The sequence below is a fragment of the Elephantulus edwardii genome, unplaced genomic scaffold (assembly GCF_000299155.1).
Source record: "Elephantulus edwardii isolate Elephantulus edwardi_28Jun2011 unplaced genomic scaffold, EleEdw1.0 scaffold00297, whole genome shotgun sequence".
Lineage (NCBI taxonomy): Eukaryota > Metazoa > Chordata > Mammalia > Macroscelidea > Macroscelididae > Elephantulus > Elephantulus edwardii.
In genome coordinates this window covers 2107142-2122199 of record NW_006400047.1, presented here as the reverse complement: position 1 = coordinate 2122199, position 15058 = coordinate 2107142, and the positions used below count along the sequence as shown (strand labels likewise).

Here is a 15058-nt window from a genome sequence, read left to right as displayed (position 1 = left end):
GAAAGGGACATCATATTTGGCAGAGTGGAGGGAAAGCGAAGGAGAGGAAGACCTTTGGTGAGATGGATCGATTCTGTGACTGGAGTGGTGGGAATAAGTGCGTTTGAGATGGCTAGGTTGGCACAGGATAGAACAGCATTTAGAGCTCTTGTACATAGGGTCGCTATGAGTTGCAAGCGACTTGATGGCACATAACAAGAACAACAACAACCAATTCACATTGTTTGTTTCCAAGGGAGCTCTATACAGTTTAAAATCTGGCAGGAATTGCAATCCCAGAGGTAAGTGGTTTGAATCCACCAGATGCTCTGCTGGAGAAGTAGGGACAGTCTCTTTCTGTACCAGTCAGATCTGATTTGACAGTACACACACACAAAAATAATAACGTTTTTAAAATTTTAGAAAATAAAATCTGACAGGAAAAATGCACATCATAAAATCTGACAGGAAAAATGCACATCATAGTTGTGTTCTTTCTCTTTATCTGTTCATTCTATGTGGTTAGCAAATAACTTTTTTATGAAGTATATGTGGCATCAGGATTGAAGGAAGACCCATCAGCAACCTGTGTTATGTGGCTTATATATATAACCTTGTTTGCAGAAAGTGAAGACGATTTGAAGCACTTGCTGCAAAAGATCATAGACTACAGCCTTCAATATAGATTGCATTTCAACATCAGCAAACAATAATCCTCACCACTTGACCAGCAGACAATATCATGATAGATGAAGAAAAGATTAAAGTTGTTAATGACTGCATATTTTTTTTCATGGTAAATACTGCTTTATTTGTGACAGTAGTATGAGTCAATATATACTGATCTCCAAAGAAGAGCTGGTCCCCAGTGCATGAAATTGAACTGAACAAAGAGAGCTAGAATGATACTTGAATTCAGTGCTGCTTCTTGGAAAATGAAGCCACAGCCTGCTGATCTATGGCATGTGCTGTTCTGCCACCTGTAAGAGCCATGGTGGCTCTAACCAGGAAGGCATCAGCTGCCCCATCCTTTGCCTTTGATGCACTGGAATTCTGTTATTCTCCTGAAATAGCTTTTGTTTTTCTGGAACTTTATTGCTTCTGGAAACCCTATGACTTTGATAAATGACGATCGTTATAGAAAGGCTTCAGGCCTTTTGTTCATAGGACTGTTATGAGTTGTGCTCAACTCCACGGCAATCAACAACATTTTCAAACTGTTGCGTGAAGCAGTACTTAAAGTTGTCTGGGTAATTTGATGAGGAGCCAGCAGGTTCCATAGCATCTTGGCTGTATTTTTGCCCACCAACCATGACAACTGAACACCCGTAACAACATGAGTCACACCAGAACTAGAGCTGCCTAATGATTGCATTTTACCTGGACTCCTCAGTCAACACCCATGGGAGCAGAAGTTGTGAAATTTTAAAAATCTGTTGGATTTGGCAAATAAAGGACATACCCAAAGCACTAAAGAGCAGGGATGTCAGTTGAAAGATTAAAAATATCCCTGAAGTAAGCCATGGCATTCTCAGTTGCTTCTTACACATTTGAAATTTGGGCAGTGAATAAGAATGAAAACAAATAGAGGTGTCTTGGAAGTGCAACCAAGGTGCTCCTTAGAGGCAAAGATGGTGAGACTTCATCTCACATCCTTTAGGCATGTTTTCAGAAGGGACCAGTCCTTGGAAAAGGACATCATGCTGGAAAAGATGGAAGATCAGTGAAGGAGAGGAAGATCCTCAGGAAGACAGATTGACACAGTAACTCTAACGATGGACTGGCGCATATCAGAGATTGTACGGATGGTGAAGGATAGAGCAAGGTTCAGATCTGGTAGAGTCACTATGAGTTGTTACCTAACAGCAGCTTGGTGGTGGTTTGGATCTGCCCAGTGGCACTGAGTCCCAAAACCTGTTTTCATAAAGGTTCTAGGCACGAAAGTCCTATGAAGCAGTAACTGCAGCACATGAGTTCATTGTGAGTTGGAACTGACTTTGTGGCCATGGGCTTAGATTGGTTTTGGTGTTTTTTATTGCTATTTCAGCAGCTAAGAGTAGTTACTAGTAACATGAATGAGGGCTGTTGGAATTTTTAGAAACTAATTCTTTCTCTGATATTATGCAGTAGAATGGGGTCTCAGGAATAAGATGGTGGTGGTGGTGGGTTAGTGCTGTCAAATCAGTTTTTACTCCTAGACACCACATGTGACAGTAAGAGATGGCCATAGTTTTCTTGACTGAATTTTTTTTTTTACTGAAATCTTTAAGGAACCGAGTTTTCAAGTCTTTCTCCCACAGAGCAGCTGGATAAGTTTGAACTTCCATCCTATTGACTAGTAGCTGAACTATTTGATGTATCACATCATGTAGTTACTATCCCATTTCAAATTCATTATTGCCCAAGACTTACTTATTCTTTTTGAAACTATAAAGGTGATTTCTTATTTGAGATTAGTCTTATATTTAACCATTAGTCCTCAGAGGTATATGTTGTTGTTAGGTGCCATGAGGTTGAGTACAATTCATAATGACCCTGTGAACAACAGATCTTAATCCTGTCCTGTCCTGTGCCATTTTTATCATCTCTGACACACTTGAGTCCATTGCTGCAATCACTGTGTCAGTCCATCTCATTAGAAACCGTCCTTCTCCTTTGCTGACCCTCTACCTTTCCAAGCATGATGTCCCTTGAAGCTTTGCCATCTTGGCCTTTAAGGAGCACTCTAAAAGCACTTTCTCCAAAACCTCTCTCTTTGTTCTTTTGGCAGTCCATACATTCAGTACTCTTCTCCAGCACTACAGCTCAAAGGCATCAATTCTTCTATCATCTTTATTCATTGTCCAGATCTCAAATGCATAGTAAGTAACTGAAAAGACTATAGCCTAAATCAAGTGCACCTTAGTCTTTAAACTGACATCATTGCTTCTCAGTACTTTGGAGATGTCCCTGACATCAGACTTTCTCATTGCAACACATCTTTTGATTTCTTGACTGCTGGGCAAAGAGTGTTGATTGTAGGTCCCAGTAAAGCTAAATCACTGGCAATTTAAATCCTTTCTCCATCTATCATGATCTTGCCTCTTGGCCCTGTTGTGTGGACCTTGGTTTTCTTGATGTTTAGATGTAATCGATGTTGAAGGCTGTAATTTTTTATCTTCTGCAGCAGGTTTAAGTCCTCCTCACTTTTCTGGAAGCAGAGTTGTGTATTATGCATAATGAAGGTTGTTGATGAGTCTTCCTCCAGTCACATTCTTCTTCATAAAGTCTAGCTTCTTAGGGGAGCTCTGGTGGCCTAGTGGCAAGGAGCTGCAACTACAATCCCAGAGGCGCACGGTTCGAATCCACCAGATGCTCTGCCGAGGAAGGAGGGACAATCTCCTGTACCCGTCAGATCTGATTTGACGGTACACTCACACAAAAATAATAAATAAAAATTAAAAAAAAAGTCTAGCTTCTTAAATTATTTGTTCAGCATACAGCTTGAATAGATATGAAGAAAGGATATAACTCTGACACATACCTTTCCTGATTTAAACCATGCAATATTTCCTTGCTCTGTGAACAGCAGCTTCTTGGTCTATATATGTTTTCTATAAACCTAATTAAATGTTCTGAAATTCCCATTCTCAATGTTAACCTAGTATATTATAATCCACACAGTGGATTGACTATTTCATTGACTATGCAAAGGCATATAGACATTCTTCTGGTATTCTGTGCTTTCAGCCTGGATCTATTTGACATCAGCTCCTGGTGCATAGCCTCATCTAAACCCAGCCTGAACTTCTAGAAGTTACTCTGCCAGTGTAATGTCCACATTTTTTTGGCTCACCTTTCTTGGGAATGGGAACAAATGTGAATCTTTCCAGTCAACTAGCTTTCTTCCACGTTTCCTGGCACAGACTGATGAGCACATTCATGGCCATATCTATCCGTTAGTTAAAGCATGTCAGTTGGTATCCCATCAGTTCCTGGGGCCTTATTTTTGCCAGTGTCTTCAGTGCGGCTTAAACAGTGGTAGACAGATATACGGTTTTTTTCCCCCAGAAGAATATTTTTATTACTATTTTTATCATTCATATACATTGTGTTTCATGCATGTACATTGTATTTGATAGTCTTTCATGTAAATTATATTTTGCTCATTTATATTGGTGGAGGGTTTCTCTGACTTAAAATAATCTTCCTAATAAATACTTGTGTGAAAATGTGTAAGCCAGCTGCTTCATGCCTCATGTTCTAATGCCCCCCTTTTAGAGAGCAAGTTTCTGATTTATCCATCCCTTTCAAACCAGTACTCTAAGACATGTCCATTTGTGTTTTGGCAGTCCATGGAATATTTGGTACTCTTTACCAACACCAGAGTTCAAAGACTTCTTTTATTCATGGCCCAACTTTCAGATACATAGGAAGAAATTGAAAATACAATGACTTGCATCAAATGCTCCAGATCACTGGCAATAAAAGAGATGCAAATCAGAATCACAATGAGGTACCATCTCACTCTAGTAACAGTGGCAAAGTTTAACAGGGCAGCAAGTAATAAATGTTGGAGAGTAACTCTTATACATTGTCGATGGGACTGTGAAATGGTACAACCATTCTGGAAGGCAGTTTGGTGCTTCCTCAAAAAGCTGAACTTAGAAATTCCATATGACCCAGCTATTCCACTACCATTACCCTGAGAAAATGAGAACTGAGGCACAAACTGAGATTTGTACATCAATGTTCATAGCAACATAATTTACATGGATATAGCCCAGATGTCAAACTACCAACAAATGGATTGAGAAATTATGATATAGTCACACAACAGAATACATGCAGCACACAGTAGCATTGATTTTGTAAATTATTACCTAACTTGTGAGGGACTGGAGAGCATTATGCTGAGTGACCTAACTCAGTCCCACAAGGATAAATATTGTATAAAACCATTATTGTAGAATAAGGAGCCAAGAAGGGTGGGAGAGGTTGGAAACAGGGATGAGGATGTACAGGTGGAGGGGGGATTAATCATGGGGTTGTACAGTTTGATGGTTTAGAGGGGTGAAGGAAATGAAAATAATTTGTTCTTGAAAACAATGTATTTGAATTTTGTAAATGAACTAATGAGAAAGAAATCAAAAGTTATATTGCATTGGGAAATTCTGCTATCAAGTATCTCTTCAAAGTACGTAAGAGAATAGTATTAGTTTAAAGGCAGATATATTTAAGTTGAGTCTGGGAAAGCAAATATTTAAAGTAACTATATGTTAAGAAATAAGGAGTCTGGTTACAAATGATTAGTGTCTGGTATCTTTTCAGCAGTGGCAAAATGCAGTATTTTATAGCCTTTATTATAGGTATTCATCATAGCAAATCTGTGAACAAATTACTGGATTTTGCCAGGGACAAAACAGGCAAGGGAGAAGTTACATTCTTAGTGGCAATTCCCTACATGATAAATTTCTTTTGTACATTCAGTGATTTATTCATAGCAAACACCTTTTTTAAGAAGCACAGTGTTTATATACACATGGACTTCACTGATAGACTGCAAAGGAATCAGATTGACAACATCTGTGGAAAGAATCACTGCAGAAGGTAAATATCAGCAATCAAAACAAGTTCAAATTGAAGTTACGAAAATCAAAGAATGTCCATTACAACTTTGAATCTGTTCCACTTGAATTTACAAATCATTTCAAAAATAGGTATGAGACATTGAACACTAAGGATAGAAGATCAGATGACATCAAAGAAAGCAAAAGATCATTAAAAGACAGGAGAAAGAAAAGACCATAATGGATGGCAAAAAAGACTCTGAAACTTGTACCACAAAGTCAGCTAGCTCTGAGGAACACCAAGTCTAAAGCCCAAGTCTGCAGCTAAGCATACCAGTAATGGCCTTGATGGACACATTTTGTTATGTGCTAACTAAAAGTATCTCTACTGTCTAGGACTATTTCCTGGTTTTCTGTTTTTTGCCTTCTGACTCACTTTAACAACTGTATCTATTCTTAATTGTGCTCTGTCCTTGGGTATAGAATCAACAATTTGAAGAGGATTGAGTAAAGGCCATATGATTCAGTCTTCTTTAAATGTATCCAGTGCTACTCATTAACAAACTGTAAGGAGGAATAGATAGTTCTGGCAAGTGAAAAATGTGGGTTTGTTGCCAGTGAAATCTTGGTTCTCTTTGTGGACTTTAATCAACTGAATAGTCTTAGAACTCTAGGCAGACAGTCTTTTCAAGCGTCAATTCAGAGGTAGCTCTGATGGCCTAGATGATAAGAAGTTGTGTTGCTAACCCAAAGGCATGCAATCCCAGAGGTACATGGTTCGAATCCACCAGATGCTCTGCTATAGAAAGAGGGGCAGTCTCCTCCGGTACCACTCAGATCCAGTTTGATGGTACACACACACACACATACACACAAACTGAAGGGGAAAAAAAATATGCCCTTAGCAAGGGAGACATGTTTTCATCATCCTTGTCACCTCTAAGAACTCTGATTGTACTTAGTTCATGACAGGTTTCTTTGTTCACAACTCAAAGGCATCAGATCTTCTTTAGTCTTTATTCGTTGTTCAACTTTCAGATGCATAAGACACAATTAAAAGCCCATGCCTTCATGTAGACATACTTTGGTCTCTTAACTGACATCCTTGTTTTTTAAGAATTTGGAGAGGTCCTTCATAGCAAATTTCCCTAAAGAATGTTTTTTAATTAGTTTTAGTGCATTAATTCATTTACATTGTGTTTCATATACACTTTGTTCATTATAATCCCTCATTTACATTATTTCAAACAACCATTCATATATACTTTACCCCATTATTATTCATTACCTTTGATCTACGCATGTTATTTTACCGTCTTCTCAGGTTTTTATTGACTTTTCCCGTTCCCTAACCCATCTCCCAGTCCTCCCACTAAGCTCTTGTAACCCTAGTGATTTCCAGCTTTCCCTTTGTCCACTTCCCCTTTTGCTTATTTATACAAATCTTATTCTAGTTATCCTTCTGTTTTTACAATAATGGTACTGAGGTCTCAATAGAAGGTGGATACTGCCTTTGGATGGTGTCAAGGGTGGAAGTTCAACCACTTAGAGATGCCACAGAGGAAAGGCCTAGCATTCTGCTTCCAGAAAGTCAGTCAACGGAGAGCCTACGAGACACCAAGGGGTCTCAGTGAGGCAGAATTGGTTCAAAGACAGCTGCCAAGTATGATTTTTTGCCCAGCTATTTCATTGTTCTGGTAGTCACATTTCTTTGCCCTGCCTATTATGTCACTCTGTAAAAGTGCCTGTTGTAAAAAGAGTGGGAACAACCAAGTCTGACCACTGGCTTGACAGAGGGCACCAGTCCCCATTTAGAACATACACAGTACAGAACTGCCATGAGGGAAGATATGCCCTGCACTCCCCACAGTTACTTCTGTCCAGTCTGACACTACCTGTCCATCCAGGCCTCTTGCTGCTCATTTTGGGCCCAGTAATCTCTTATAGTATCCACATAGAGCTCATAGACCATACTCACAGTTATGGGGTAGATTAGGGAAGTTCCTAGGTAACCATTAAGTTTAGAAACTAGATGTACTTCTTTGGTTGGAACAGTTTCTCAAGCGTGCTGGCAGGCCACTTTACCTTTAGCCTTGCATCTTTGGGTCAGTGTTACCAATTATGCTACGTCCCTCAGTCTTTCAGCAATCCTGGACAACAGTTCCTGTCATTCACTCTGTGGAGCAGTAATCTCTGGTTCTCTGCCTATTGCTGGGCTCTTGTCCAGTTCCCAGCCTGAGAAGCAGCTTGCATGCACACTGTACTCTGTGCCTCTTGTTGGTAGCAAGATTCCCATCTTCTCTAAGTCTACTCAGTTCAGTCCTGACAGGATGGTAAAACTGGCCAGTCTTCCCATATTCCCGTTAAGTCATGTGGCTTAGAAAGTCATTGTGACAACCAGTCCATTGTCCACACCTCAGAGGGAGTGTGGGGGGTGGGGGGGTGTGTGGGTGTGTGTGTGTGGGTGTGAGAGAGAGAGAGAGAGATAATACCTCCCTTGTGCTCATAATTCTAAAAACTTTGTACATACCATTCCATTTTCCTTATTACAACCCTAATATTTTACCTTTAAGTTTAAAGTATCTTTTATATTTAAAATTGGCAGGTGTAATTAAAATAATTAACAAGACATTTTGAATTCATTTTCCCTCTTTCAAATTTCTCTCTAGAGAACCAGTAATGTTCGATCCACATTTTTCAAGGACTGTTTATATGAAGTATTTGATGACTTGGAATCAAAGATGGAGGAATCTGGAAAACAGCTACTTCAGTCAGTTCTTCATCTGATGGAAAATGGAGCCCTAGTATTGACTACAAATTTTGATAATCTCCTGGAACTCTACGCAGCAGATCAGGGAAAACAACTTGAATCCCTGGATCTTACAGATGAGAAAAAGGTAAAAGAATAAATTAATGAATGAATGAGAAAATGTTTTCTAGCTGGCATTTAAAAAGATTCTTATTTTTGTTTGAGGCTAGTTGGTTGGTTGTTTGCCATTAGTTACTAATATTGTTGTTGTTGTTATGTGCCGTCGTTTGCGACTCATAGCGACCCTATGTACAACAGCCCTAAGCCCTGCTCTATACTGTGCCAATGGTGTTGCCCCTGACACACCCATCCCGATTACCCCAGTCACTGAATCAGTCCACCTCATAGAGGGTCTTCCCCTCCTGTGCTGTCCCTCTACCCTACCAAGCATGATGTCCCTCTCCAAGGACCTGTCTCTCCTTACAACATGTCCAAAGTATGTCAGATGAAGCCCCAGAATCCTTACCTCCAGGGAGTAGCCTGGTTTAACCCTCTCTAGTATACAGTAAAATATTCTTGAAAATGTTCAGTTCTGTAACTTAGTAACTGCACCTAATAACTCAAGGTTATAGGAATTCCCTTGAACTACATGAAAGGTCTCTAGCACTTTACAGGATCAGGTGTATGCTGGATTTCTTAGAACTCACGTGTACTGATAGTTCTTTATACATTGGAAATATATGAAAACTAATGTCCAGAAGAACAACTTCCTAGGATTTCCAGCCCCAGTTCCAGTCAGGTTGCATTTTAGTGTCAGTGGAAGGTTCAGCAGACTTTATTTCTTTGATTTTAGACATAGACCATACTGAAGCCATCTACCATAATGAATTTGAGGTGTAGATGAATACATAAGGTCTCATTTCTCCTGATCTGTGGTTTTTAACTTTCCTTCTATGCTTCACTTTTCTCAGAGAGGCTGTCTGTGTTGTTTTATAGTGAAGTTTGAGTAGTTATGTGGTAAGCCACTGACTCTCATGGCTACACTACTCCCTCTGTCAGAACTATATAACTTTAGTACTAACCCTGTGGGTTTTGCTGGCCTTGATGCTTAGCTAAAAAAAAACAAGAGAAATCCAAGTGTAAAGAAATGGTTTAAAGACAATCCCTTCACTTTTCTGAGTTCATCCCTTGTCCATTTCCTTCACAACAGTTACTACAGTCTTAGATTTTTCATTTTGTATGTATGTGTTTTGACTGGTTACCATGTCAGCCTTTCTTAACTAATGTCTAAAATAGCACCTGCTATACGTGCTCAGTAAATATTTTTTGAATTAACAAATGATTAAATTAAAAAGTTAGGAGCTTGAAGAATTTCCGTGCAATTTCTGCACCAACTGCTCCGCGGAGTAAATTGGACAGTCTACTCCCATGCAATTTACAGCTTCTGAAAACTTGGTTAGGCGAGCTCTGGTGGCCTAGTGGCAGGAAACTGCACTGCAATCCCAGAGGTGCACGGTTCAAATCCACCAGAAGCTCTGCTGAGGAAGGAGAAATAATCGCCTCCTGTACCAGTCAGATCCAGTTTGACGGTACACACATTAATTAATTAATTAAATGTATTTTTTTTAAAAAAAAAAACTTGGATAGTCAGCTACGAACTGGTTCCAGCTTGACAGTACATAACAACAAAGAGCTATACAGGTCTTCTTAAAATCAAGCATCTCTCTCAGATAAATATATTCCTTGTTTTAACCTTGATCCTGAAGATGACCTTTAAAGTTTTGCTCACATCAAAAGCAATGTTTACAGCCAGACTGGTAGTCAAAATGGGGCTTAGTAACCTTCAAATTCTAAATCTCTATATGGGTTCCTAAGCCAGGTCACCCTTCTCCAGGATTTGATTGAGAATAAATTAATTCAAAACAACTATGAGATATCATCTCACCCCAGCAACTATAGCAAAGTCCAAAAGAGCAGCAAACAAGAAATGTTGGTGAGGTTGTGAGGAGATTGGAACCTTGATTCACTGCAGGTAGGAATGCAAAATAGTGCAATCCATCACTATGGAAGGCAGTTTGGCACTTTCTCAAAAAGTTGCAAATAAAAATACCATTTGTCCCAACAATTCCACTACCAGGAAAGAAAAAAAAAATTGCTCTGCAAGAGAAAATGGACAATCTCTTTCTGGGCAGTTTACCTCCTGGAAATATTGCTAGAGGGTTGGGGCTATTCCAACTCGCAATGAGTTAGTTGACTTTGTTTCTTAAGAAAAGTGCAACAATGAATGAATGGAAATCCAAAATCTCTATAAATGTTCACTAAAAGTAACAAAATAAAATTTTTAAAAAAGGGAAAAAAAGCTATATATGATGGGGTATTATGGTTATCACAGGAGTCCAGAAATAAGGTTGCATATTGGAGTGTACTTGGGGCAGTGGGAGGGGTGCGGGGGAATTGTATACCGAAGAAGGAATTTTTCTTTTGCTTTTCAAGGAGAAGAGCAAACTGTTGGGGTGTGGGGGAGGGCTGGCCAGGGAGAAAAGTGCAACAATGAATGAATGAAAATCCAAAATCTCTGTAAATGTTCATGAAAATTAATAAAATAAAATTAAAAAAAAATTAATACATTCATACTGCCTCAGGTCTTTAAGGAAATGGGCCCATAGATTAAAAGTGGCTATTGTTATCATTGTCATCTGATTAATTGCTTTTTTGGGGGTAACTTTTAAGTAGCTCAGCAGTGACTGAAGTAATTCTTTTACCACTTACTTGTCCTCTGTCACTGAAAGTTTGTATGTTGCTATAAAGATGAACTGATTCCAACCAAACTTCCAGAAACATTTGGTGTATGTTGTGCTTACTAATACCCCACTGACTACAGCAAGTCTGGAGTGCCAGTGACAGAGGCCAACACATGAGCTTGGACTCAGGCAAGTTACTGAAACAGCCATTCTCTGTGCTCACGTATGCCATCAGTGGAAAAAGCCCCTGCCCTGTTGTTTCTGCAGATGAAGACAAATTAAGTGTTGATACTAAGGTTGAAAGAGGAATACCAACCTTGCTGCATTAGTCTTCACAGTGACACAAGAAAGGGAAACTCAGGTCACTTCCATTGTCTTTTTTGTGTATTATATCATGGAGCTGGGGAATTAGGTCAAGAGTATTCCTCCAAAATAGCCTCTTGCCCATTGCAACCTGAGGCAGCTCCTCTGCCTTGCTGAGCCTTGTTTGTGCCCTGCAGGTCCTTGAGTGGGCTCAGGAGAAGCGGAAACTGAGCGTGTTGCACATCCATGGTGTGTATACGAACCCCAGTGGCATTGTCCTACATCCAGCTGGGTATCAGAATGTGCTTAGGAACACAGAAGTTATGGTGAGTGGTCTTGGGAAGCCTTCCTGGAAAGTCCTTCCAAATAGATCATAGGTCTGAAAGGGGAAATGTATTTTGTGCATGAATTAAAAATTGGATGGTCAGATATTCATCCTGTGCTTTATAGCTGTGGATGCCATCCTAAAAAAAAAAAAAAAAAACAAAAACGTAGAGCTCCTCTGTATTTCAAACCACTGGTTTTTAAATATTTCACTTATCCTTGACTTAAAACCAGCAGAAGGTACTCCTGTCATTGGCAATGTCATCATACTAACAATTCTCATTGCCCCTTTTCACTGGTTTATTAACAATTAAGTACTGAACTGTTAGCCAAAAGGCTGGCAGTTCAAACCCTCCAGAGATGCACATGAGAAAGTATCGAGGACCCAGCCCCGATGTCGGGAGAATTCCGCCAAAAGGAGGCACCAGGCTGAAATGAAGATGCGGAGAGGCTAATTGCTGATGACAAATAGCAAGTTTAATATTCCAGCAAAGGTAGATATACACTGTTTTAGGAACATGCCTGCAGGGGTAATCGCATTATCTCTTATTTGTCCGAGATGTTGACTGGTAGATCAAACATTCCCAGACATTCACACAAAACAAAGACCTCTTCCTGGATATCTTATATTTTAAGAAGACAAAACAGTATCACATTCCTAAGATTCAGAAACCTTTGGTCACTCCCTATTCATTAGCATACTGCTTCCTGGAGTTGTTTTCTGTAGAACAGATGGTCAAGCCAAGATAGGTGGTCCTGCTGTTTTTACAAGGCATTGCTGATCCTGCTTTGCAGGTTAGCCAGGCCCTGACAGCTCCTCCCTCTTAATATAATAAAATATGGGATGCTGCCTGTCTTAGGTGGATATGAGACCTCAAACTCAAGTTGCCTGTCCTTGGGATCATAGCAGTCAATGCTACTCCCTGTCTTAGGATCATGAGCGAGTCTCATTCCTTGCCAGTCTTTGGCTACACATCCTGCATTTGTCTGGGGAGGGCCTTAAATTGAATTCCATGCACTTTACACAGCAGTTCTCTATAACACTTGGCTATTATATGACCAACACAAGGGAGGAACCATAGTATACTTATGATAACAATACAAAGAGCAACAATCGTAAAAAGATTTCTAAATGAAGTTACTGAAGAAAACCAGTTTTTAGATTCTCAAATATTTGACTGGCTTGTTCAGTTGGGGAAATATTTATAACTGGGGTATTCTGCATTTCTATAATTCTTTGATGCAGATCATCCAAATCAAGAGAATCATTATTAGACATCCAAATTTCTTTTGAATGTGATACTATTTCTCTCCAATCATTATCTGAGCCATTGTATTATAATTTTGTAACACAGGTAGAGTCATAGGCCACATAGCATCTTAACTTTCCTATCATTCTAATTTGTTGTACCATGTTTCCTAATACATTTACTATATCATATAAAGCATTTAATTTCTTTTTTTTTTATAAAGCATTTAATTTCGTTTCATAACTTCATCCACATTCTCTTGCTCTACCCAATTTTTTGTCACATCATGCATTAACCCATTTACAAACCTAGTCATTTGGACTTCTTGATTCAAAGCTACAGCAGAAGTAGAAACAGTAGCAATCATAGAGATAAGAGAAACAATTCCTACAGTAACCAGACCTACAGCTCTTTTGGTTCTTAATGACAACGTATATAACTCTATTAAAATTTGCAAGCCTTTATCCTCATACCAAATATCATTTAACTTTACCAGTGTCATAACAAAAGGAGGATTCTTTAGAATAACAACTGAATCATCTTAGGTAACAGAGCTAATATAGTTAGAAATTTTATACCGAGAACAACTCACATTAAATTTTGGATAATCACCAGTGATTACATTATTACCAATTAATAAGACATATGGTTCAGGTACACATGATAGGACTTTGGCGTCTGTGATTATTATCTCCCTTACATTTATCTTTTGGGGTACAGGAAATATTTATCAAATCCATGCTGGCAACTAATTTCCACAATTCAGTTTGAAAGTTCTGCATATCTATAGTCCACATTCCTCCTACAAATCCTTTCATAGGAAGTCCAGGACCATATGTATGAAGAGGTGATCAGTTTAATAACCTAGGGTAGTCCAAGCGAGGTAGCATTCCAACTGTCGGTCCTTTAAAGATTATGATAGCGCTGTTATGATGACATTTTCTCCAAAGTGATTGCCAGATGCCAGCACCACCTTTCTCAAAACATGAGGGAAAGTTGGCATCTACTGGAAAGATGGTGTTTATTCTACCTGCACCATATCTGGAAGCTTGTCAGTCGAAAGCCAAATAATTCAATTGTACAGTCCATGATGGGTTTCCGCTGTCTAACTCTGAAGATATTCTTTGCATCTTATTAACAAATAAGCGTCCATTTTTTGGTTTACTTTTGGTAAAGCAGATAGGATACCCTAAAGTGTACCCAGAATAACTGAATGGTCTTTCTTCCCATTTAATATGACTATTAGAGGGATATCCTAAAGCATAAGTATGAGGGACTCAATTCCATGTCGCCAGGTGCAGGAGAGGAGGATCTGTGACATACACCCAATAGGTCTCTTCCGTAGTCATCAGAGTAATGCTGCACAAGACGCTCAGGCAACCAACTAGGAGCTTGTTCATTCTGTGGAAAAACAAACACAGCCTCTACCCCATATTAACACAGGGTCGGGTCTTTTTCATTGCTTTGTTAATGCATCCTTCCAATTAATTTCAGTATACCTTTACTGTATGTTTCACCATTGTCTGTCTACAGCAGACCTTTTATTGTCATCCAAAATTAAAAAACTTAAAATAACTTGTAAATGAGAAATATAATTATTTAAATTTTAGGGGATATAGTATTCCCTCTTTCTTTATTTAAATAATTTTTGATAGTAGAAAGAGTACATTCTATAATACCTTGGTTTTGAGGATAGTAAGGAAACTCAGTTTTATGACACATAGTAAAATATTTATAAAAATTTTGAAAACTCTTGCTGATATAGCCAGGAACATTATTAGTCTAGATTATTTTAGGAATATCTAATAAAGAAAAAGTGAATAAACAATGTTTTATAACATATTTAGTTGCTTTTTCAGATAAACAAGATATTACCACAAAACCAGGACTGATACTAATAATAACATGAATAATCTGCAATTTTTCAAATTTGGGAATGTGAGCCACACTTACTTGTCAAATATAATTTGGCAATAATCCTCTAGGACTCACCTTAAAATGTGGAACAGGTAACAGAGATAAACATCTTACACATGATTTTACAATATACTTAGCAATTTCTTCCAGAATATGAAACACCCCATGTAAATATTTACTATAAGCATAATGACTATGATGAAATTGTTTTGCTTTTGTTAAATTAAAATTTATTAAACATTTACT

At 38.6% G+C, this 15058-nt stretch overlaps 1 protein-coding gene across 1 annotated transcript in view; it reads left to right on the top strand.

Annotated features, from left to right (window-relative positions):
* The window catches only part of FAM118B (family with sequence similarity 118, member B), an 89752-nt gene that overhangs the window by 62259 nt on the left and 12435 nt on the right, over window positions 1-15058 (top strand). The window contains exons 3-4 of the mRNA XM_006900862.1: window positions 8198-8425; window positions 11519-11647. Of these exons, the coding sequence (XP_006900924.1) occupies window positions 8198-8425; window positions 11519-11647 (357 nt within the window). The remainder of the gene's footprint in view (window positions 1-8197; window positions 8426-11518; window positions 11648-15058) is intronic.